Here is a 24,891-nt window from a genome sequence, read left to right on the forward strand (position 1 = left end):
AAGACTGCATAGGATTGTTCTTGTGTTCACCAACCAGGTGAAAAAGCAATCAGGCTCTGTGACCAGCTGCCAGCAGGAGAAATGGAAGAACTTAACTACTTATGATGTTTATGAAACAGGGTGTATGATAAGTGGCCTGGAATAGTGAAGCTTAGACTCTTCTCCATCTCATACTCCTTTGACTATGCAAATATGATCTGTAGACATCTGGGAAGTACAAGACAGGTCTAGTAACCTTAGCAGAGTTGTCCTTCACTCCAGGAAAGTCTAGGGGACAAGCAATCTATACTGTGTCCCTCTGTGGCAAGTCTTGTTGCCCTTGTAGCAAGTTGTCCATGTAGCCTTTAATGGCCTTTCCATGTATAAACTGATGGACCAAAGTAGCTCAGCATCAGTGGTCCCCTTGTGTGCAGCAATAACCTATTCTGTATAAATGCAGGTCATACATAGAAGGTTGTTTGGGGATATAGAAGTTCCTCCACATGTCAAGTACTCTCCAGTTTCTGTTTTTTTCTTGGCTGTTCCTCTCTCCCTCCCTTCTTGACACTCTCTTGTCACTTTCTTGCATCAATTCTCCTTGCTGACTTCCCATATTGCTCCATTAATATGCTGATGTCCTTCCCTCCATCCCTCTCCTCATTGACTTCCGTATGTCTGTCTTGCAGGGGAGCTGGAGAAACAGCAAGGGGCAAAGACTCTCTCATTAAGAACCAATGGAGCCCAGATGGAACTGCAGTCTAAGCAAGGCTCTCCAACAGGTAAGAGGACACCCAACTTCTCCTGGTCAAGCAATGCTGCCTTTGCAAATGTGTTCTCATTGATTCCTGTGAGAATAACTGCAAAAAGAAATCTTCCGTTTTATGTCCTTTAGCCTTGGGCGAATAGTGGAAATATGAGTACATATGTATTCTTCAAATACCCTAGAAAAGCCATTGAAGTCTCATTACCTAGTCTGTAGTTGTAACGTCTAGCAAAGAGGTGTTACTGATGGAGCATAGGTAACTGCTGGAGAACCTGACTCACTTTTTCTTCCCTGAACTGATGCAACACAGTAACTGTACTATTAACTTCCTTCAGCCTCCTCACAACATTTTGGACCAGCCTCTTTGTATCAAAGGCTTTGTGTCCATTGGCTTGCATGCCAGCAAAAATCAAATGCCGAGGTGAGTGGCTACCAACTCACTAGAATGGCACTGAGATCAGGACCCCGAAGTGGCCTCCTCGTACCCCACTAAGCAGCTATCAGGTTGCAAGAGGGTCTGGATTTGTTCTGGCAGTCAAGAGTTTTGTTTGGCCCTGCACCTCTCCCTTTAGCTTTCCAGTCCACAGTATGAAGGCCAACCAACTCTTGACTGGAGGTACAGACCTCATGAGTGAGATCTTTTGTTTTATTTCAAAGGCAAGAAGGATTTGGGGGAGAAGGTCTCGGACAGCACAGTGGAGGTAAGTAGAGTGCAGAGCAGCTGAGGTAAGTAATTCTCTCTCACTTCAGCTCTTCTCACATTCTCTGTTGTTTCTTTTCTCAGGTTTTAATCAATGCCTCCCCAGCCAGACTGACAATTTTACCAATTTCCAGAGATACAATTAAAAGTTACTGCTAGGACGGGTAATACAACTTTCAAATCCAAACTAAACTTCAAAGCATTTTCAATCCGTTTTTATAACTGTAACATCCCTCATGGACCAAGCTCCCAAAGGCTGTAGACTAACCCACCCCACTGCTTATGGGGAGGCTGAGAACCCCACTAAGGACTTCCCTGACATGCTAACTCCATGCAGCATCACATGCAAATTCCCCGCAGCCCAGCTTTCCTGCACAATCTCTGCAGCTCTGTCTCTCCATCCCCCCTTGAAGGGGATTAAGCATGGCCTTTGTATACCAGGGACTTTCCCTAGAACTTCACCTTCCTAGGTAGGGAGCTTGGCTGTCCTGTGTACATCTCTCTTTGCAGGGATGTCTAGCGTCCAGTGTGTTGCCTGTTTCTTCACAGGCACCCATATTCCCACTGCCTGTGAGGAAACAGGAAAATGCGATCTTTGCACTGAAAATCTTATCTACTACTTCCTACTGTCTCCCTGTCTGAAATATCTGCATTGTCCTGAATTTGCCCTTTTCCGGGGTAGTTCTTTCCCCTCTTGTCATAGTATATTTACTTGAAGAGTTCAGTCTCTCTGTGGGGAGTAGATGCTGCTTCTTTTCCCTGAAGAGCAGCCGATTTCCCTGCAGACACCCCCTTGCTGGGGAGAGTGCCTCTCCCAGCCAATTTCCTATTCCTGTTGGAAAGAAAGAATGGCTTCCATGTATCCTAATGTCATTGGCACTTCGTGGCCCAGCAACTAGTTTTTCCTATGGGATGTTCCACTGCCTGAATAAATATTGACATAATGTTATGTCCTGCTGTGCAGTGAGTCTGAGCAACCTCCGTGCTTGAGTAGGGACAGACAGCTCATCCTTGTTCCGGCATGGTAGGAAGCTTGGCCACTCCACAGCTTCTCCCAGTTGCTGGCACTGCTGCCCAGCATGCCAGACCATCAGGGCACCCTCACTGTCCCATCTGCCCATCTGTACCCCTGCCTAGCTGGACGTGCCATGCCGACCTGCAAGCACTTGTTTCCTACCCAGGGTTTCCCACTTGACCGGCATTCTGTTTTGAGCTGGCAACTTTGCTGTGGTTTGGGGTCTCCATCAGCCCATGTGCTTGCCAGGAGGAACTATAACTTCATCCACCATTCGGGAAGCACCATCTTCCTGCTGCGCTTCCCCCCCTAGGGAGCTCCAGTCCAGGCCAGCTCCTCCTTTTCAAACTGGACTCAGTGAGCTCCCTTATTTGACTCCATTATCAGCATCTCTGTGTGGGGACCCTGATGACCTCCTGCTTCCCTTCCCCCTTTCAGCTGCCCAAGTAATACTCTGCCAGCAGAGGAGCATTTCCATTTCTTTGAGATTATCTAATCTGCTGCCATTTCATCATGAATTTCTTTTATCATTTTATGAGTTAGACGGGCATTTTTTCTTTCTTTTTTCTTTTTTTGAAAATCATTTCCTTTCACTGACAAACCATCAAATGGATCAGAGGGAGCTGCCTTTTGCTAGAGTGTGTCAGATTTCTGCTTTTTCCTTTGTAAACAGATTAGCCGGTCATGTGGTGTACCTTCCTACTCAGAAAGGCAGGGAGCTGGGAAAGGCTTGAGTATCTCTGTCTCTCTCTATCTCAGATTCAGCTACCATCATTTTGCTGAAACGTACAACCTCGATTATCTGAAACCTTGCTGTCTGGTTCCCCTCTCCTTTTTGATGTTGGGGACAAGGGCATGACCTCCAAGGTCTGTTCATTACCATGAGAATTCACGGATGCCTCCGCTCCTAGAGTTGATTTGCGTTCCCTGTGCCATTTGGATAATCAAAGTTGCACTGCATTTGGGAACGCTGGCCCTGCCGCCTTTGACGTGATGGAAAGGACAGGGGCACTTAGGCCTAGATGGAGACGATGGGGCTACTGGGGGGGGTGGGCTGTGCCACTGGGGGTTGTGCCTGTTCTGTTTTTTCAAGAGGGGGAGGGTTTAATGCATGTGAGCCTGATTGGTGGTGGGGGTTCAGGGCAGCCAGTAGCAGCAGATAGGAAAAGTCTTGTAACATTTAATGCTTCTTTGGCTGTTTCTAAACTAGGTGTCAATTCACAACAGGCTTCAAACGTACCAGCACAACTCCGCCCTGGGGCCCGAGAGTGGAATGCAGCCCAGCACGCGTCTTAACATGCCACGGGAGCGGCTGGAGACAGCACTGGTGCCCTCGCACCCCGCCTCGGCGGGGACACTTGTACAGTGCCAGCAGATTGTCAAAGTCATTGTCTTGGACAAGCCGTGCCTCGCTCGAATGGAGCCGGCCCTCAACCAGACTCTGACACGCTATGTCACCTCTGACTCCTGCACCTCCACCCCCTGGCGCGGTGTGGGCAGTGGGCTCCCCGGGACCCCCATGAAGCTGGTCCATCAGCCTCCCCTCCCACCTCCACCACCTCCCTACAACCACCCCCACCAGTATTGCCCCCCCAGCTCTCTGCTTCAGAGGCGCAGGTACTCCAGTGGCTCACGCAGCCTTGTGTAGCCACACCACCAGCACCAAAACAGCACAGACTTCCCTGCTTCCCTTCCCCATTGCCTCCCAGGTACCCTTTCTGCCTACAGAGATCTAGTTTGTGATTTATTTTTTAGTAAAAGAAGAAGAAAAGGAAAAAAAAAAAAGCCAACTGACCTAACTCTTACCCTGTCTCCCCTCAAGATGATGCTAATTGTGAGGAGCCATCTATAGAAACTGCCGACCTACATGCTCACACATCCTCACACCCTGCCAGCCCAGCTGGCCTCCCGTGCTCGTGCCGTCCCCATGTAGCACTTTGCTGCCCCGTTCCTGAGAGGCTTGATGACCTGCTGCTTTCTAGGCACTGTGTCTTCCGTTTGCTACTCCTTGACCTCCTTCCCTGCCTTGCATTTACCTGGCCATAGGTTTGTACCCACCCCAAAACTTCGCCGGCCTTGGAGAGAAATTAATTCACCCGTGCCAAGGACTGACCTTGGGGCACTCCTGGGGGTTGAGTTCCCCCTGCCACCACTGCTGCCACCTGCTAACCTGGAGCTGAGAACTTGTACCACTTGCCATGCTTTCTCCTCATCGCTCTTCAAATATTATCTCCTTGCAGCAGTCGGTTCCAAGTGAAGGAGTGCACAAATGAAAGAGAGCTCAAGAGGAAGAGAGACTGTCCTGAGCTGCAGTACAACGCAAAGATGGCCTCACTCTGAACACCAAAACTCTTTCTGTTGTTATGTTGGAGCATTGTACCAGAGACCTCTGCTGAGACATAGCAGACCTCATCACATGTAAATACACCTGTATGGTAGTGTATGTATGGCGCATGCTTACTAAAGGAAACACCAAGCAGTTCTGAGGGAGCAGAAGGGAGGGATTAAGGCCAGGGATCTCCCTGGAATGGATGAGTACTTTTCCAAAGAGGCGGCACCAAGAGGTGCCCTCCCACCTCCACACACATACACACACACACACACACACACGCACACAAAGATTGTCTTCTCTAACAGAAAACAGACCCACCTCTGCTGTCCTCCTTCTAGTTGGTTTTGTGTTTCCTGCCGACTGCTTTTTTATATTCTGAAAGCAAAGCCAAGTGTTACGTTCACCTTCTGCGGTGGATGGTCCCTTTACTTGGGCTATTCCTCCTGTGTTAGAGGGAAGGGGCTTTTTGGAGACCACCCATGTGAGGTCCCATCTGTGTCTCTTGTGTGGCTATACTCTTTCCTCCATCAGCCTTTCCCTTAGGAAAGCTGCCCAGATACCAGACTCCAAGGCCTCTTCTCCTCTCTCCCTCCCTGTCCCAGCTTCAAAGTGAGGGGTGGGGAAGATCCTGAGATAGAGATGACAGCTCGGCTCCTCTGCTTTACTGGGGACATTGATGTGAAGGAAGATGGCATTAAAAATAGGCTATGGATGTATTTTTAGAAAAAAAAAGTCTTTGAGCAGTAGGGAGGGGAAGGTATTAATTAGCTTAAAGGCTTTGGTCTCACTCACTCACTCAGTCTCCCTTCAAAGCTTAAGAAGATCAAATTTAGGATTTTAAAATAGGACAGAATGCCTTTTAGGGCCTTTATTTTTATTTTATTTTAAGAGAGAAAGAAAGAAATACTCTTCCTTCCTGTGCGAGGCTGAGACGTGAGCACTGGATGCTGATAACACGACCGTTGGGTGAGGAGTGGCAGGAGTTGCTGGCAGTGGTGGGGATGTGCAAAATGTCAGGGAAAGGGAGGAGAGTGAAGACAAATGCAGGAAACTCTTTTTTAGCTTGTGGGGTAAAAGCCACAGAGCAATTGCCTCAGGGATTGCAGCAGTATGCTCATCTCTGGGGCTATTGCCAGTGACAAAAACCACAGTGCATCAGGGACTGGCTCCCCTCCGTGCTCTTTGGATGTCTGCTGGCTTTGCTGAAATATTCAGATGAAAGAGTTCACATATTTGAGCTGGGTATAAGCCTGGATGGGGTTAGGGAAGCAGACAGGGGCTGGGGTGAAGGGTCTCCTGTGCTTGAACAGCTTTCTAGGGCAGGAACCTGCTCACTTCCATGTCCCCTTATTTCTGAGCCTGACCCATGTACCCAGGTGTGCCAACAGGTCTGTCTAAGTTGTTTGCTTAGCTGTCTGGAGCAGGGCACTAGGCTGCCACTTTTATAAGCAAAAGCAAATGTACTGACCAGGAGCCAACAGGCACAGCCCCAGGGAGGACTGCAGAAGGAGAAGACAGGAAAGTTTGTAAGAAAACTCTGAACAGAAGCCCAGTCTCCCTCCAGACCAGAGAAGCTTTCTTCTAGGCAGCCCCTCAGGGCAGCGAGGGTGCTCCACATCTCAAAGCCGGGCCCAGGGAGAGGTCCTCACTCCCAGCCAGGGCTCAGCCCCTCAACCTCCAGCCAGTTGTGAGGCACAGCTGGCCTGATCTGCTGCTGGCTCCCACCACGGTGACACCCAGCCACCTCACAGCAGCCGGGATCTCATCCGACTTGCCTGTAGCTTCCTGGGAAAGCATACATGTGGCATCTGCTGTTGTCCGCTCAATGTAGTGTGTGACTGCCATTTTGTTTTGACTCACTGCTGCAGTGAAAGGGGTGGTATCCAGGAGGCACTGGCACTGCCCTCCCTTCTCAGCGGTTACTTCGCTGTCTGAGAGGAATGGCAGTACTTGTTCAGTTTTTTTCTCAGAGTGCAGTGAGCCACTGAAGGTCTGTGTGTGTGTTAAAATAAATAAATTAGATTTTACTTGACATTTAACACAAAGTGACAACAACAAAAACCGTAAGGTACTTGACGAAATAATTTTTTTAGATAAAATATTTATAACAATGTCTATGAAGTTCCTGCAAGAGAGGTTTGCTGCTTTAATAATTGATTGGGAGAGCTACAAGAATTTAAAGAAGAAATAAGGAAGCTTCCGTGAGGCTCCCTTCTTCCTGCTGGATGAGGGGTGGAAGCGAGTTAACTGAAGTGCTGAGGTACCTGAGGCACAGCAGTCTCTCAGGGCAAGTTGACTCCATTTCCCTGACCTTGCAAAGGCTAATGCTGGCCTTGAGCTTTGGACAGAGAAGCAAACGTAGATAATCTTTGCTGTCTTCTAGCCTGCTGGCTACAGCATCTTCTGTCGGGTGTAGCTGGAGACAACAACCTACTGTATTCCAGGTTGTCATGGAACAGGTTGCTCTCAATTCTACTGTGTAGCTAAGCCCTTCGGACTTCACTTCAAAATACGGATTTTGTCTTTTCCTTTGAAGGTTGGTCTCGAAGGATGACAAGCACTTTAAAGCATGTCTACACCTCATCTGATCTATTGTATTGTCTGCTCCCACAGCCCTCCCACCTGCAAGCAAGACACACAGACTCAGCGTAGCTGTAGCACTGTGAATAGGCACCCTTGCACACAGACGGATCATTGACAGGGTGCAGGCTAGAAGGAGCATGTCAGTGACAACCTAATGAAGGACAAAATGTGTACCACAGCTCACCTGGAGGGATCGGCCCAAAGGAAAATCACCAGCTTTTGACAGCAGTGATTCTGATCGTGAACCTAGCACAATCTTTCAGGTGGAGGGACTGGCCAGGAAGCTGCTGCAGAGATTAGATTGACCCATATATACCATGGCTTTTTGCGGCCGAATCCATATCCTTCTCTATTAAAAAAGGAAGTAGGAAGATAGGAAAGAGAAACCCAGTAAAAAGTATTGTGCGGTGAGTGTTGGGTAGTCAGTGGCCAAACAAGAAGATGGCTTTGCTGGAAGGTAGAAGAGAACAAGGTGTTACTGAGAGCTGCATTACACAAACCATCAGGCTCTGTCCTGATTCTCTCTTGCCCATGCTGGTGCAGATCCAGTGAAATTCGTCTGTTTACACCAGTAGCAAAGGGATGGAAAATGCGGCAGGAGAAGCAAGCTTAGTGCAAACAATTTGGGTTTAATGCAGTGTTTGCTGCTGTAGTGCTTTTAATGCCATAGTCTGGGCCACTGTGGTAGCAACACTTGTGCTTTCTGCAAGACCTTCAAAGCATCCCACTGTTCATGTTTTCTCTCCTCCCTGTAGATGAAAGGTGTGGGTATGGTCCACAACCAGAATTCTGTCAATACTCGGACTTCTTTGCAAAAAGGTACCACCAGATTTGGAAAGTATTTGAGGGCATCTGAGCTGTAAGAGTTTTGTTACATGTTTTTCAGAAGACTCAACCTGCAACTATCTGCACATGTTTGTGAGGTTTCCAAAACAAATCTGAGCCCTAGATCAAGGAAGCTGCTGCTTGGCAGAGTCTCTGCTTTGAAATGCAAGTTGCTGAGCAAGCTCCCCCGTCTCCCACTCCACCAGCTGCCTCACTGTGCTGGTGTAGGCTCCAGGGACCGCCAGCAGTGTTTTGTGAGCTAGAGCTGTCCTTGTCCTGCCCGCTCTTTCACAGCCATGCCTGGGACAGCAGCTTTGAAGTCACCCAGCTCTTCAACACTAGTCACGACCCCATCTGAATGTGTCTTTTAAAAAAAACTAACAACAGAAGTGTTACCTGTGTGTAGGCTTTTGAAAGCACCTGTCTGTCTGTACCTGTTTCCTGCTGTAAATATCACCAAGAAAAGCTTCCTTTGGGAAAAGTGGTGTGGTCACACCTAGCAAAGAGTCCAAATGGCTAATATTTTGTAACAAAATAACAAAAATAGATCAGAGGTATTTTATCTGTTCAATTAATAGAGTTTTAGAAATTATATTGAAATATGTCACTTATGCGCTGATGTCTTCTTTGCCTCAGCCCCTGCTCCCGTGTCACCGGCCTCCAGCGGCACGCGGGCCAACACCAAGGGTGTGCTCCCACGGAGTGCCGAGCGTCCTGGCTTCCTGCTGGCCTCAGGGGCAACCCTGGTGTGGCTACTGCTGATTTTCTGTGGCATGCAGCAGGAGCTAGCTCAATGCCCAGGCTCTCTGAGGATCAGATCCAGAGGAAACCAGGAAGAAATAATCTTGTCCAAGAGATGGCAAATCAATGTGAAATTCACCGCTGCAGTGAGGCAGAGAGGAAGACGGTTGAGGGGGGAAGGCAAAGCCCTTCTGTGCTGCAGCTTCTTCCTTTCCATCTTGCTGGCATGCAGCAGAGCCAGCCCCAAACCCTCTGCTCACGTCTGTGTAGCTCTGCACCTCTGGGGCAGGAGGTCTGCACACCCGTGTCAAGCCCATGCTGCTGCGTGTGCATGCTGCAGCAAGGAGAGCAACTTCACGAGCCGCATGTGCCAATGCATGTGTTGGACACCAGCCGGCCACAGAGAAACTCGTGCACCCAGAGTCATCAGCACATACTGTGTGTTAATGCACACACCATCTGCCAACATGTAGGACTATATGGCGGGTAACATGTAGACACCTCTACTATCTGCGCAGCTGAACATGCTGTACAAAAATATCAGGCATATGCAGCCATGCACGGAGCAGGACAGCTGTGCTGGCTGCAGTTACCATCGCAGCACAACTCACAAGCTATGTAGGCTCAGGCTTGGTTAACGTTTGGATGAGAGGCACATAAGGAAAATGACATTTCCCATGCAAATCAGATATACATGCATATTTACACAAAGCATAACCTCAAGGTTAATAAAACTGACATTTGTGAAGTTCTGCACAGGGATGAGAGAGGTGATCAGAGATAAACACGTGCACACAAAGCAAGCTTTCCTCCGCAATGGATGGGGAAAGGCAACCTACATCTTTGCATCTGCGTAGAATAGATGCTGGGTTCAGATTGCACCTGCTAAAAAACCCTGCCTATAGGTTGCAAATTCTTTGCTGGCTTCGAAGAACCCCTTAGATCCCCAGGCCCACTGTGAAACACTTGGGAGGACAGAAATCCCTCTGAGACACAGGAAATTTCCCGGGGATTCAGAGGCTTCCATTTATGTTTTTGTGTGCCACGGATATATTACAAATCAGCCCATCCCAAACAGTCATTTTCTAAGATGTTTTGAAACAGGAGATTATTGGAGAAGTTTCTGCCTGATGTTTAGATCACACACCTGGATGTAAAGATGAAAGCAATAAAAACAGATTGTCTATATGTGAAATACTCCTAACTTGTTCCAATGTGCAGATACTATTATTAATCGGAAGATGGCAGGTCCCTTTGGGACGGATACGATGTAGACACATATTGGTAGTGCTGGTACAAAGAGATTACAATCCAAAAAGCATGTACCACAACTGTCACATTGCATCTGTATGCTGTTATATCTATACAGTATACATAATGTGCAAGAACATATATACATATAGTGCATTCAGTTGATCAAAATACGCTGCTCTTTTCCACAGAGAATTCTGAGATGTAGTTTTTCTCTGAAACTCTTAAGATGGACTTTAAATTAAGCGTATGCCTCAAGCGCTTTGCTGTAAGTGGGTTCAACCCAGCCCCTGTCAAACAAGTTGCCGAAGTCTTGCCGCTGAACTCAATGCTCTACAGTCTGCTGTCTCCTGCTTTGCAGATGTTGTCCCTGAGGTCAGATCCCCATCCCAAAGCCAATGCAAAGAGTGGAGCCCTCGGGGAGCAGTGTGGTGGCAGGAAGGTTACCACAAGCCCAAAGCTGCCCTGTCACAGTCCCTTATCAGGCACAGCGAGGGGACAGTGCCTGCAATGTCACTGTTGTGTGCGGGGTGCGATGGGCCCCTTTCCACCTCCTCTGGGATCCTCTGGAAAGCTTGTGCTGGTGCCTTGGGGGTGACCGGGATGCAGCTGATCAGAGAGTCGGGCTCCAACGTTCCCCACAGATTCAGGTTCCCCATCATTGCCAGCTGCTGGGGGAGAGGTGCCCCTCTGTAAAGTCACTGCCCAGATCCTGAGTCTAGCAACCTGGAGTCATGTGCATACTCCTGCCTGACCCAAGAAAGGTGGCTGAAAATAAGCACGTGCCTCAAGGATGAGGATGACTGTTGAGTAGGGCTGTGAGATTTAACCAGTTTAGGAGCTCTGTCACACTTGGCTGGTCTTGGAGCATCTTTCCTGCAGCTAATGAGTGCAAATGAGGTTAAAAGCTGGCTGAGGAGCTGTGTTTTCTGCCCTAATCCATACAATCCAGGAGCTAGGATTGTTCTCAAGCATGTAGGGTAGGATCTCTATGCAACACCCATGCTCCAGCCTTGGGGTCTGACAGTGTGGTGCAATCATCAGTGTCTTCTTGAAAACAAGAGTCCTGTCTTCCTAAGCCTTCCTCCTCAGGAAGGGTACAGACTCCCAAACAATATCAAGTTCATTTAAAAAAAAAATCAAACAGGGAGTAGAAGGGGAAGGGAAGGATCTTCCTCCACAGGACTGTAGGGCCAAGACTGTAGCAGAAAAAACACTTTAAGTGAAATATACCTGTCCTGATATTCCATGTACACCTTCCTATTCCCTCCCATTATGGAAGCGTTGACTTTTCAGTACATTTCAGCTCTTCATCTCAAATGTTCAGAGGCCTTATGCTGAGTAATCACAGACTTGCTGATCAAACAGGACTCACACAGTGCCAGCAACAGGAGAAACTGCCCCTCTCCTCCACTCACCCAGCTGCACCCGCAGGATTTCCCTGAGCTGGTGGTCCCTCTTTGCCTCTCTCATGAATTTCATAATACTAAATCAGAGACAACAGGGCAGCCTCCTCCCACATCCTGCTGCAAATTGGTGTCCACCTGCAGGGCACTAAAGCCACCCGTGTCGTCCCGTTGCCACTCGGTGCCATTTGCACAGCTGGCTGGGAAAGAGCTGGGTCAGTCCAGGGTGACGTGTGCCGAAAGGCAACAGCTTTGCAGGGCTGCGAGCAGCCCGACGGTCCAGGGATGCTCACTCCTCCCACGGCCACCGTCTCGCTGCTGCTACGGGCCTGCCTCTGCACCCTCCTGCTTCCCGCCACGGGAAGCGCTTCCCCCTTCCTCCCCTCATCACTTTTTTCAAATGAGCTAGTCATTATATTTCATAAAAAAACTTGGAGAAAAGTATTTGGGCAACATAGGAGAAGAAGGACAAGACATTCCCTGTAGGAAAACACAAATCCATGTATTCTGAGCAGACATCTCTATGCTGGCTCCAGCTAGGCCCAGAACAGCTAAGCCTGGCACAGGCAGGGCACAGCACGGGGGGCTGCCAGCCGGGCTCTGATGGCAGCTAGCTGGACACCAGCCTCCCTGGGGCACTACGAGCAGGGCTTTTTCCCCGCGAGGATGAGCAGCCCTGGCAGAAATACGAGCAACATGGGACGGCTGATGTTACAACTGTTGTAACTACCTGAGTGAAAGGCAAGAAAAGCCACCAAAACCCTCTTCAGCTTCCTAGGGAGGGGGAAATAAAGGTAGAGGAAAACAAAACAGCGAGTGGTGCCGCAGCCCTGCCGTACAGGGAGCCCAAACTGTGCTAACCCTTGCACTGGAGCAGGCATCGCCAAACAGCTCAGTGCTGATGGTACCAAGTCTCCAGGACACTTGGCTTTGAAAACTCTTTAGGAAAAGCAAGTACAGAGAAAGCCTGTGAAAACCAGGGAAAATAGTCACTGAAGTGAGCCTGGCTGTACCAGGGCCTGGTGCCTGGGGCTGGTGTCTCCGCTGAGGCATTGCCACAAAACATCTGGCGCCCCAGGTCTTCTCCTGTTTCCCTGGTCTTTGCTCTCATGCAAGAGCAAGCTTTCCCCTTGCTGCTGGAGCAGGTCCAGAGGGATTTGGGTCCTTGTAACGTCCCCTTCAGAGCCTGGGAGACAGCAACACCGTGGGAAATCCCAGCTTTAGCTTTCTGAAACAAAACTTGGTAGATCCGTCAGGCATAGCAGGGCAGGAGGGTGCAGCGAGCCCTCCCTATGCCCATGTGCCGGCTGCATGAGCTGCCCACCCCACTCAGCTCTCCAGCACTTGAGAGCTGCTTCTGCCCCAGTATGGACAAGATTCCAGCCATTGTGGCCTGCTGAGATTTCGTCTCAGGCTTCAGCCATGTGGCTTTCAAGTACAATGGCCCAAGTAGACCAGCACCGGCAAATGTCACACGTGGCTCTGTGGCTCATCCAAGGCGGCCCCACTTAGTGACCACCGATCCCTGCCACCGTTAGCTCTCCCTGTCTTCCCAGTCACAGCCTGTGACTCTATGCACAGAAGGAATTACCTCCTTTCCACCCAGTCGGCCACAGCAAAGCCACACAGTCGATGGCAGCATAAGGCAGAGCACAGGTTGGTCCTTGCAAGCCAGCTTTCAGCTGGCGTGAGCAGGCAGCGTGCTGGTTTCAGCACTTATATCAACTTTCTGCATGCTTAGGATCTGCCTCATAGGACCCAGCATTTGACACAACCCTTCTCACCTTCTTGTGGGGACTGAAGTCTTTTTGTAGGGAGGGAGAGCGTTGCTCAGTAAGAGACACATGAACCTGGGCAGAATTATCCACTCTTCTTAAAGGGAAAGAAAAAACCCATCGCCTGCGATCTGATCTCAGCTTTCAGCCTCAGCTCACATCTTCTGGCATCCCCGGTGAAAAGGACAACCCATCCAGCAGCTCAGGACATGCAGTCAGGAAAGAAATGTGCAAGGGAAAAGCAGGAGCCCTTATTAAATAGCTTGTTCAAAGATAAAACCCTGGCCATCTGTCAGCTTGCCCTAGAAGAGGCACTGCTATAATAATTAGCAGAGGGAAAGGCGGCAGAGATGCCAGTGAAAAAAAACAGCAGTTTGCTAACATTTTGCACAGGTCTGCCATGAACACAGTGGGAGGAAGGAGCAGGGGGGAAAAGTGCAAAAGAAGAAAGATCACGGTGCCTTGCCGGGACAGATGCTGCTGGCGGCGTGGGGCAAAAGCCTCCTGTGGCTGCAGGACGCTTTGGGTTGGTGCAATTTGGCACTCAGCATCCCAGGAGCGGATGCTGCCACTGGGCAATGGCGGCAGCCGATCTCTCTCAAATCCCGAGGGCTCTGCCTTGCAGAGGAGTCCCCACAGCTGGGGGTCATCCTGGGGTCCTTGGTGATGCCAGGGATGGGGGCAGCCCCCATGGGGCTGGGTGCAGTGGCATCCCACCAGGCAGTGGCTGGGATGCTGCCAGGGGGAGTGGGCTGCCACACACCTCTCACTGTGGCTGTGCTGCCCACCCAGAAAGCTCCCATTTAAACAGAGATGGTTACTACAAACTCACCCTCCATCGCCAAAGAAAGAGCCTCCTCTTTCTTTTCAAAGATCAAAGCATCCGGGAACCCCTGAAAATCCATTGGTGCAGCCTGATGGCGGCACCTGCCCAGTGCACGGGCTCACTCCACAGTGCCAAGGCAGGTGCCCAGGCATGGGTCACCCCCTGTACCCAGGGCTGCAGAGCCCCTCGCACACATCCCCCTCACCCTGCTGAAGCCTCCCTCCACGCAGCCATTCCTGGAGCCCGGAGGGCACCACTGAGCCTCAGCTCCCCGCGATGGCTGGGGCTGTGACAGCTGCTCTGTCATCCACCTGCCCTAGGAGCATCGCACTGAAGTTCCCCTCACAGAGCTGAAAAGCCGCTTTAAAATAAGAATCTTGGATTATAATTCCTAATCCCTTCATTTGCAGTAAGTGCAGAGAGAGGACAGAGACTCCGGCTCTTTCTCTCCCTCCTGCAGGACCAAATGCGCTTCAAAAAACGCATCAAAACGTTTGTGTCACGGGCTGGGCAGGCAGTGACCTGGAGTGACCGCTTGGCCAGGACAGTGTGGCACCATCCAGAGGGCAGGGAGAGGTGGAGGGGGATGTTGTCCCCCTCCAAACAAGAGCACTCATTTCTCTCCATCTTTTGTCCTCCTCCCCACTGAGGAGTTATTTTTAAAGACGTCAGTCAGCTCTGGCATGTGCCAGAGGGGTCGGGCTCAGCCACGCAGACAAGGGCAAGCTGTGGTTGAGGCACATGGGCTCCCTGGGGATGGGCAGAGAGTGGGACAGGGGGCCAGCACTGCCTGCGTGCTGAGACACGAGGCACCGATGTCCCCATGTCCTGCGTCTCGTCCCCCAGGGCCAGCCTGGGGACGGATGTACCTTCAAGACTGTGTACAGGGCTTTGGAGCCGTTGAGCAGAGGGGAGGCAGCACTCTTTAGGCTGATGGCAAGGACTGAGTTTACACTGTAGAACCTCACATCTGGACAAATACAGGGAAGGTTTTGCCTGTAACTGGGTCAGCAGCGTCAGCACAAAACTCGTGGGTACTTTTCTTTATGGGATCATTGCAGGGGTGTTTGTGTTTTCCTGAACAGCATGATGCAATGCAAACCGGCCAAGAGCCTTCTCCAAGCCTCGCAGTCTTCAAAGGAAGGAAACCATCCAGCTGGGCAGCCGTGCCCTGGTCTGCCAGCAGCCCCTGGGCTTGTGGGAGAGGCAGTGTCCGGGCAGGAGTGCCTGCAGGCAGGTTATCTGCCCCTTGGTCTGGCTATAGGGCCCTCTGAGGCCAATCGTCCCCCTGCCCCCCTGCTATTGTTACACCAGTGACTCGGACAAATCTCTTCCTGCCAGGTTAGATTTCCTCGTCTGGAAAGCAGAAACACCTGGACTCCCCAGGATCCCCTGGAGAAAGCTTCTGTGGTGCATGAGTATGGCCAGGATAAACCCCTCCATGGCTGCTCCGCACAGGGCTGCAGCTGTTGGGGTGAGGGCTGCTGGTCCCCAGAAGCCATGGTGGAGACATGTGCCACCCCGCAAAGGGCCATGGCTGATCCCTGGGGCTGTGATGAAGGCTGGTGTCATTTTCTTGGCAGCACAGCAGCATCATGCTGGGCTGTCGGGAGGCATCTCCGTCAGCGTCACGGCTGTCAGGTATCGGTACGGGGAGCACTAACCTCTCCTGAGCATCTCCAGACATAGACACTTCCCGGCTGACAGCATCATAGGGATGATGGACGCGTGCTTGGCAAGGAGTCTTGCACTGCCCTTGGCAGTGCTGCCTCAGCCAGCGCTGTGGTGGGGACACCGGGATGCTACCCATCCCCTGCTACCCCCCGGGTGTCTGCCCCGGGGCCACCACATGGGGATCCCCCATAAGCATGGCCCTGCGGCTCAAAACCCTTTATCCAGCAGTTAACAGCTGCACATGGGTTCCAGCCCCTTGGGATGTGCCAGGGCAAGCAGTAAAAGCCAGGGGAAACACCACACAGCCCCGAAGGCAGCCCTCCCATTGCACCCCACTGAGGCACAGGAGGGCACACACGGGGACCTACACTGGACAGGGCACCCGATGCGCTGGAGGGAAGGACACCATCCCCAGGCGTTGCTCCTGATGGGGTGAACAAACCCGAAGGGCCAGGGTGGTAATGTCACTGCCGCTGCACTGCTCTGAGCAGGTCCAACGCCTGCCTGGACCTCTGACCACAAGCACCACTTTAATGTACTATTAAAGGTGCAGAAAGTGGAGGAAAGCTGTTAAAATACTTGGAGTGTACAGCACTGTGTCTTTTGCTTTCACAGCACGCTTGTTCCCCTCCATCGAGGTGCTGTCAGTAGGGGAGAGGCAACACCCCTGTTAGATGTCAGTGAAACAGCACTGGCTTCCCACACCAGGCAGAAGTGCTGCTAGCAGAGGTGGTGGGAAGCCCTGGGGAAGGAAGGAGACACGTACCCTGCACAGGGGTGACTGGGTGAGCAGGGAAGGGTCAGCGTCCCAGCCTCTCTGCAGAGCCTGCCCCACCGCTCGCTGCCAGGCTGCTTGCCTTGGCCATCCCCTGGCCCAGGCATGCATGTCCAGCAGTTTGGGGCTGACAGGTCACTGGCACCAAGCAGGGCTGAGAAGGCGAGAAAAGCTGGCATGGGCAGGCAAGCCTCTTTCCAAAAAGGGAAGATAAGACAGGTGAGCAAGAGGATGCAAAGCAGAGAAGGGAGAAGAATTGACAGGTACCTGACCTAAGGGCTGCTGCAGTGGCCAAGAGGGTGGAGGAGGAGATGGTAGCCAGCTCTCATCTTTCAACCCTCCCTTGACATCTCTTCTCTTGCCTTTCCAAGGGCTTTGAGGGGTGCAATGATCAGAATGGTGCTTGCACTCCTTTGTAAGAGCTAGCTCCCAGGTCTCATCAGCAGGTTTCAGAGTTTCTAGGCTTTCTCTTCCTAACCCTGAGATGCTCAGATGGACTCTGACTAATAGCTGCCATTGTACAGAGACAGGATCAGACATCGGGAGAGGAAAACCATGCTGTATGGGCACATCGCGTGGCCTCCAGTGCCAGGATTGGCATTCAGTGCTGAGCACTGTGGTTCATGTGCTCAGCTCCTGAGGAAAGCAGGCAGTGTGCTTGGTGCAAGCTCCATCGCCGTGCATGGGCTGGTAGCCCTCAGTACAAGCAAAGCCACAGTGGACATTCCCTTTAGTGCCACAGACCCCCTCCCCATTTGGCCATCACCACAAAATGCAACCAGGGTCCCCTAATCCAGAGAGAATCTCCCTGGGACAGGAGAGGGATAACAACAAGTTGCTCATCCAGAATGACACTGGCTTTCAGGGCAGCCCCCCCGCCCCCAGCACAACTGCGCCCAACACGTCATATAATAGAGTTGTGGAGAGACTACAAGTTACGTGGCGATCAGCTAGCCGAAGCCTTACAGTGCCACACTGCATCGGTATTGTGTTGTGGACATTGCACAAATGTTTTACAACCAGCTGCCAGCTGTTGGAGCACATCTGGGAGAATGGCAACAGGAAGAGCTCCCCTCTCCCGGGGGAGAGGATCGCACCCGCATCTCCAGGGGAAGCAGCACTTGAGCAGCAGCGAAACAGCCCTGACTTTCCCCTTGCCCCCCCTCAGCCCCCGCTGCTACAGCAAAGAGTGGGGGCAATGGCATTTATTTTATTTTTCACAGCCTTCGGGAAAAAGAGGATTTCAGAGGGATTTGAGCACAGCTCCCTAAATAGCTCCTTAGAATTAAGAGGTTTCATGGGGGATTATTTTGAGCAGCTGCCCGTGGTGGGAGGGAGAGGCAGGCAGGTGCTGGGGAGGAGAGGGGCAGGAGTGCTGTAGGTGAGCACAGGGGAGCAGAAGCCCCCTCTGAACTGCAGCATGGGGGAGAGGGGAGCACCCCACTCCCTGGCCATGCACATATCCTCTCTGCTGGGTGAGCCAAAAGGAACGAGGAGGAGCAGAGTGGTGGTCAGCAGAACGGACACACTCTGGGAACGGTACAAAAGCTGTTCTGACGGAGGAGTCACTGGCACCGAGTGCTGCACGTGCCTTTCAGCTGGTATCCGAACCCCGATGTCAAAAAGTCATCATGCAGATATGGCTGCTTCACTGGACCTGCCCATAGTGGCATTTCTGAAGCGTGGGGCCATCCCCATCCCTGCCTTCTCACTGGACGGGAAACCTGCATGGGATGGAGGTGGGAAGGCTCCTCTTGCACTAAGGATGGGATGAGTTTGAAAGGCTGGAGAAGGGGGTCAGTTAATCAGACAGAGCTTGACTAAGGGCAAATTCCTCCCTTCAAGGCTACGAATGCCAGACTTTGCAGATCCAAACATTCATGGTGGAAATAAAATAGTGCAAAAACAGGAAAGGCCACAAAATCTTTTAGAACAGGAGCAGCTCTGCAGAAACTGGTGGAATATGGGTTGAAATGTGTCTTCTAGTAATACCAAGAGATAGCATTGCTTGGCACAGCATTTTCTGGTGCAAAGAGGGAGAGAAGATAGCTGGAACTTCATTATAATTTTGATATTGGGATGGAAATTGGTTCTTAGGGACCGGATCCTTCAAAAAGCTGAACTCCTCCATGGGGTCCTGAGCTCCAGCTTTCAGCAGGCAGAAGGGTTGAGCATGGGCACAGTGAGCAGCTGAGCCACCAGCACACAGGAATAAGTAATAAGGCTGGAAGGTGAGTGCATGAGAGAAGCAGGGAAGTGAGGCTGATAATAATTGAGAAAGATGGAAATGAGGAAATAATAGAAAGAAGAGAAAAGAGGGAGAGCTGTAATTTGACAGTAGTGGAAGGAAAAAGCAGGAAAAAGTAAGCTGAGGTAGATCATTTCCACTGGACGGATGATAGTGGGGAAGAAGTGAGGCAAGAAAATGAGAAGGAACAGGGCAGGAGGGAGAGAAAGGAGAAGTTCACAGGCAGGAAACAGAGCAAATTATTAAATCTCATCAAATACTGTTATTATGAGCAGCCCATGTGCAGGGTAGCCCCTGCTTCTACATCTGGAGTGATGTTTTGCACCTGCCACGCACAAGGCCACAAGTGAGATGCGGGGACTAAAGTCCCAGCAAAAAGGAACTGGAGATTGAGAGATTTCCTCAGCCAGCAGGGAAGGGACTTTGTTTTCTGACCCTTCCTTCTCCACTCCTGTGAAGAAACAACCTGGATGGTACAACCCTTTGAACAGCTCTCCCAGCAACTGAGCTCTTTGGCCAAGAGTTTAAAAAATGACCACTGACACAAAGTTGTTCTACCTCAGACCTGAGCTGCCCCAATGAAGGTGGAAAAATCAGGGTCTTCCATGGTCTTGAGGCCTTGCTCAAGAATTGACTTCATTGCCCATCAAGCACCTGCGCAACTCCCAGTCTGCATTTAAGGGGAGGGAGGTTACGTGACTTGGATACACAGGCAAATGCAGGTTTCTAGTAAAGGTCATTACTGCAAAGATCAGAGGTTAACGTGTTTTCAACACAGACGTCCCTCTGAGAGGACATACATGTATATAAAGAGTGGTTTCCTTTATCCTCTGGTTAATAAAAATAGGTGAAAGTGGAATAGAAAATTTCAGCTATACTAGTGCTGGCAGCTACAGGACAAGGCAAGATGACATGTCTGTGACTGGCTGAGATTAATTGTGATGGACTATGATTGCAGCTTTCAGTGTTTGGCTTTTGGCTTTACAAGATCAAGCCTGTAAATACAGCATTTCCTCATGTCTATTTAACACCTACGATTTTTTTGATGCAAACACCCTGACGATTAGATGTGGGACAGGGCGTGATCTCAGCTCGTGGTGTTGGAGACTGCAAAACATGCACTCAAAGCCTGTCAGCCACGACTGCTAAGAGCCAGGACATGTGCCATATGTACAAATACAAATTGGTTGCACATTGGTTGCGTATTGCACATACACATCTAAAGCAACGTCAATCAAGAAGCATTGATGAATATACAGGGGATCCAACCTCAGAGGTGACTGACTTCAGCTTTAACCAGACAACTGTTTTCCTCTTTACATTACTGATCCTCAGGCTGGCAGATCAGTGGAAGAGCAGGTTGGCCCTGTGCACGGACTGGTCCCCGGGACAGGCAGCATGGGGCCAACCTGCACCATTTTGCAGCTCCTACCAGAGTGCAGGGCAATTGTGCAAAGGCTCATCACTCAGCGGGTGTCTGCGGTGGGACCCCTGGGGGACTTCAGCATGTCACCTACCAGACCTGACCCTTTGGTAGGACACATGAGTGGGACGTACCTTTTCTTGGATGATACTCATTTATGAATTTGTTGATTCTGAGCTGAACCTGGGAGTGCAGGCAGACCTCACATTGCTGTCAGGGTGCCAAGGGAGGGGGAGAGACTAATTTGCACTAAGGCACATCATGTGTGCACATCTATGACAGGTGTTCATCAAATGCTCTGAGTACATGAGTATCTCTGCATGGGGTCATTGTGAGGCTGTCACAAACGGCGGCGTCACTGTCACACCTGCATGTGGTGCTATGATGAGCCACCTCTTTTCCCAAGGCTTTATAACCAATAAATATGCTGCTGCTTTAGGACTGCTCTGAAACACTTCCCAGCCTTCTCCAAGGCGTTATACACTCCTCCAGCATCATCTACGACAGCTCACATTCCCCTGTGATGTGTGTGCTGGGCATCGGGATGTGCCAGCGCCAGCAGCTGCCTGTACAGACACTTCCCAAGGGAAGTCAGCGCTGGTTCACAGGAGTGGGTTTAAGCGTGGTGGCTACGTCCTACCAGCTCTCCCAGGAGCTCCTACCTTCCACCGGCTGGGATTTAGGTGTTGCCACTTCTCAAAAAAGATACAAGCTAAACCACCTGTGGGCACTACACTACATCTTACTGCTTTCCACCCGGGGATGCAGCCAGGGAGGGTGTTTGGCAGGACCTAACCTGTTCCAGCTGAGGGGAAGATTTGCACAGTGCTGGAAAGTCTCCCCATCACACAGCAGGGCTCTTGCCTCTGCACAAAGCTGATTGCAGCAGAGAGTGGTCAGTGTAGGAGACTTGGACAGCCTCTAGCAAAGAGCCCTCCACTTACCCTTTTAACTGCATTTTAGGGTCAGGGAGTGGCTACTGCACACAGCTGCAGTGGGCAGGATGCTCCAGAAGAAAAAGGCTGCCTACTCTGCTGGGCTCTGGCTCACAGTGCCAGCCCCAGTGGATGCAGTGAAAATGGCTGGAGACTGCGCAGGGCTGAAAGAGAGCACCTGTGAGCAGCACACACTGTCCTGATGCCCTTCTCCAGTTTTGGGGTGACATCCTACAGCTACCAGAATGCTGGACTCCTCACTGGAATCCCTCATTCTACCACATCTCCTCCAGTTATGCATTTGCTAGTGTTGGTTCATGCTAGATCAACTGACAGCTGTCTGGGATTTGAACCTGGTGTCAGCTGTCTCTCTGGGGTGACAGCACAGCTGTGTGCTATGGGATGCTCTGTGGAGGTTCACATGAAAATGCAAGAAAAAGAACAGAGAAGTGGTCAGCAATCAGTCTAAGCTCTCTAGAAACATCACCTCTTGTCATGAGGAGGAAGACCTGGGCACCAGCTGCTCCTCCCTGAGCGCCTGGACCAGGATGTTGCAGGATGAAGACAGTCACCACACAATACCCTGGCGGCAGCTTGTGCAGGGCCTTGGTAAGCTGGGCCGGGAGGAAGAGACGCAAGAGGGTTCCTCCGCCAGGTCCTCTCTTTGACAAGCAAAAGCCACCGCGAAGCCAGGGATAGCGAGCCGTGCCGGAGGAGCTCGAGGGACAACGTGGTGCGAGCAGCTATGGGGCAGGGCGAGGAGGTCCAGACTCTCATCCTAGACGGCAGCATCCAAGACTCTCCCGTTCAAGGACGTCTTCGGTTGAAGGCCGTTGTTCTGAGCGTGCATCTCTGGCTTGGGCTGTGTCATCTGCTGCAGACGCTGCCAGGGAATGAAGGGGGAGAGCGCGTCAGCCGGGGGCAAGGGGTGGCAGCGCTGGGACCGCTGGGGCATGGCAATGACTGAGGGTTGGGATCCCTCGCCCCAAGCCTCAGAGGTGGCCCTAGTTACAGGGCGAGGGGACGGTGCATGCGGCAGGACTTTTTCCTCCAGCACCATTCAGCAATCCACTGAAAGGCTCTGCAAGTCACCTTTGCTTTGGTGCTGCGCTCAGCACAGCAGCTCCTCTTTTCATCTGAAATTCAGGGATCACCCTTGTAACAGAGACAAACTGTTACCAGGCAATACCAGCTGCAAGTAGGAACAAGAGACAGCTGCAATGTCACAGGCTTCAGAGTAGACCCATTTTCCCAGTTTCCGTAATTTTTCAGCTAGAATTGATTATAAAGCATTACTAACTAGCTACAGCAGGCTAACAAGGTTATGGTCTGTGCCACTGATGCGGATCAGATTAGTCCACCTGCGCAAACCATTGCACCAGCAGCAATTCCTGTCACCCTGAGCTGATCAAATGAAAATTGCAGAGCCAAGTAAAGTGAAGCAAGAACCCAGGAAAATATGGAGGGGCAAGTCATTACTGGAGGTGTGTGGACTGAGCATCAGGAGTGATGAAGAAGGATGAATCACTTGTGCCTGTCAGGGAGGGACTAATGCTGTAAGCTGCAGGAGAGAAGGCAGAGGAGAACTGAGCCTGACCTGAATAGACATCACTAAGTCAGGAAGAAGCTCTTTCCAGCAAAGGGAAACAAGCTCCTACTCTCCAATACTGCTGAAGTGGCTGTTGCTGGGTGAAGTCCCTGAAACGTTCACTGAGCTGCTTCTGCCATTCATGGTCTTTTTTTTTTTTCCCCCCTCACATTCATGCTCAGTAGGATCAAAATGACTTATAATCTTTCCTGTCTGTCAAAACCACTTTATTCAGCATTGGCATCTAATTTCCCTCCAGCTCCAGCTCTATTACAAACTAATCCAGGATCTGTGCATATAAGAGGCCAAAAATTCTCTGTGTTTCTCTGATACCAACACACACACACACACACATATAAGCCTACTTTCTCCCTGCTGCCACTTGCTGCTCACCCCTGGGTCTATGAGCGACGGTGGGGAGGTCTGGGTCTCCTGATGTGTGTGGGCACTGTTAGAGGGAGAGCAGGACAGGGAGAGTGCTCACCAGCCACTAAGTCTGCTGACTGGTACTGCTGATTTGCTCGAGATGCTGAGGGGATGGATGGAAACAGGCCCATGGGCTGCCCGCCATGCTCCTGAGGCAGCAGGGGAGTCCCCAACACTTTGGAAGTGCTGGTGTTGCCACACATATGTAATTAGCTACGTATATAATTAGCACAAGCCCTTGGTCAGAAGGAGTGGAGCTACTCCTGGGAGAGCGCAGGCCAGCTTGGGCTCCCCTAGATGCCAGAAGGTGCTTTCACCATCACTAGTGAAACAGGATTGCGACTTAGAAAAGGGTTGAACCTGTATCTGTGAACCCACATCTGTATTTGCAGACTTCCCTTCCCCTCCTTTTCCAGCTTATATTAAGAGGGATTAAGGAACCCCTTAAACATCTGAGAAAGGACCTATGATTGGAATTGCTGCTGACCTTCAACCCAAAATCACCAAATTGGCTTGACATAACACCCTGGTTTGAGTCCTGCAAGAATGCCAATGAGAATCCCAACACCAATGACAAGAACCTAAACCCAATCTCAGATGAGAGACCAGAAACTGAAAGCAGATCTAAGACACCAAACCAACCCAGTTCCCACATCAAAGCCCATCCAAATGGAGAGCTGGGAGGAAGGAAAGTCAAATCCACCTGCAACTTGACCTCAGAGGTAGGGAGCCTGAAGCTGACCTCAGCCCAGCAATCCCAGCCAAAACATTTCTAAATTAATCATTATTCGAAATGCAGCATCCCTGAAGTAAACTCATGGGATTTAGATGGCGTCTGGTTGCTGCTGCAGCTGGGCTGGAAAAGCCATAAATCAGCACCCCTACTCTGACTTCTTACACCTGTAGCTTGCAGCAGACAGCACCGAGCCAGGGACTTTGTGCACAATGCTCTCAAGACTGAATGTCAACACTGTAAATAAAATCTTAACAGTAATTACTAGGTATGACATACAGAGACTCATGATTCACTGCTACATAAAACCTTGCTCAAATTATTAAAGAAAATGTTTTAAACAAGATCAGACTTGTGGATATTATGGGTCCTGCATAAAAGTCTTCCTTGCTTCTTAACCCCTCATGCACTGAATGCCCTTTGCAAAGCACACAACAAACTACCACTGTGCATGTCTCTGTCACGAGCAGGCCCTTGCCCTGAGATGTTTCAAGCTTTGTGCTTGAAGGATGATGAACTCTCTGCGGAGAAGTGCCAAGTAACCAAGCTCATAGCCAGGGAGCACCAGAAACTGAGATTTCTCTGGGTTAAGAAACCTCAAGGATCTCTTCCCAGTCTCTTCCAGAGCTCCAGTCCCCTGCACCAACCAGATATTCAGGGGAGGAGGACTCCCTTTTTGTGACGGTGACAACACACAGTTCAATGAGGGACAGTGGACCTAAGGGCAGACTACCTGAAGGTCTGCCCACTTGGCCAGACACAGCCAGCTGTGTGCTGCCCAGCAGTGCTCCCAGCCATTTACACAAGTTAGTGCTCGGTTGTGCTGGTAAGGCATCTCCAGCGAGACCCTGTCGCTGGAAGCCGTTCTGGGCGCTGGGGCTGAGCTGAGGCCT

General features: G+C 50.8%; 2 protein-coding genes across 2 annotated transcripts in view; one reads left to right on the forward strand and one right to left on the reverse strand.

Annotated features, from left to right (window-relative positions):
- Positions 1-1,601, forward strand: part of IQSEC3 (IQ motif and Sec7 domain 3) — a 26,204-nt gene extending 24,603 nt beyond the window's left edge. Inside the window, exons 9-11 of the mRNA XM_009694801.1 lie at positions 666-758; positions 1,400-1,443; positions 1,527-1,601. Coding sequence (XP_009693103.1) covers positions 666-758; positions 1,400-1,443; positions 1,527-1,601 — 212 coding nt within the window. The remainder of the gene's footprint in view (positions 1-665; positions 759-1,399; positions 1,444-1,526) is intronic.
- A 20,428-nt stretch (positions 1,602-22,029) lies between these two features.
- Positions 22,030-24,891, reverse strand: part of SLC6A1 (solute carrier family 6 (neurotransmitter transporter), member 1) — a 25,099-nt gene continuing 22,237 nt past the window's right edge. Inside the window, exon 14 of the mRNA XM_009694802.1 lies at positions 22,030-22,134. Within this exon, the coding sequence (XP_009693104.1) occupies positions 22,030-22,134 (105 nt within the window). The remainder of the gene's footprint in view (positions 22,135-24,891) is intronic.

The sequence above is a fragment of the Cariama cristata genome, unplaced genomic scaffold, assembly GCF_000690535.1.
Source record: "Cariama cristata isolate BGI_N322 unplaced genomic scaffold, ASM69053v1 scaffold21472, whole genome shotgun sequence".
In the NCBI taxonomy this organism is placed as follows: Eukaryota; Metazoa; Chordata; class Aves; order Cariamiformes; family Cariamidae; genus Cariama; species Cariama cristata.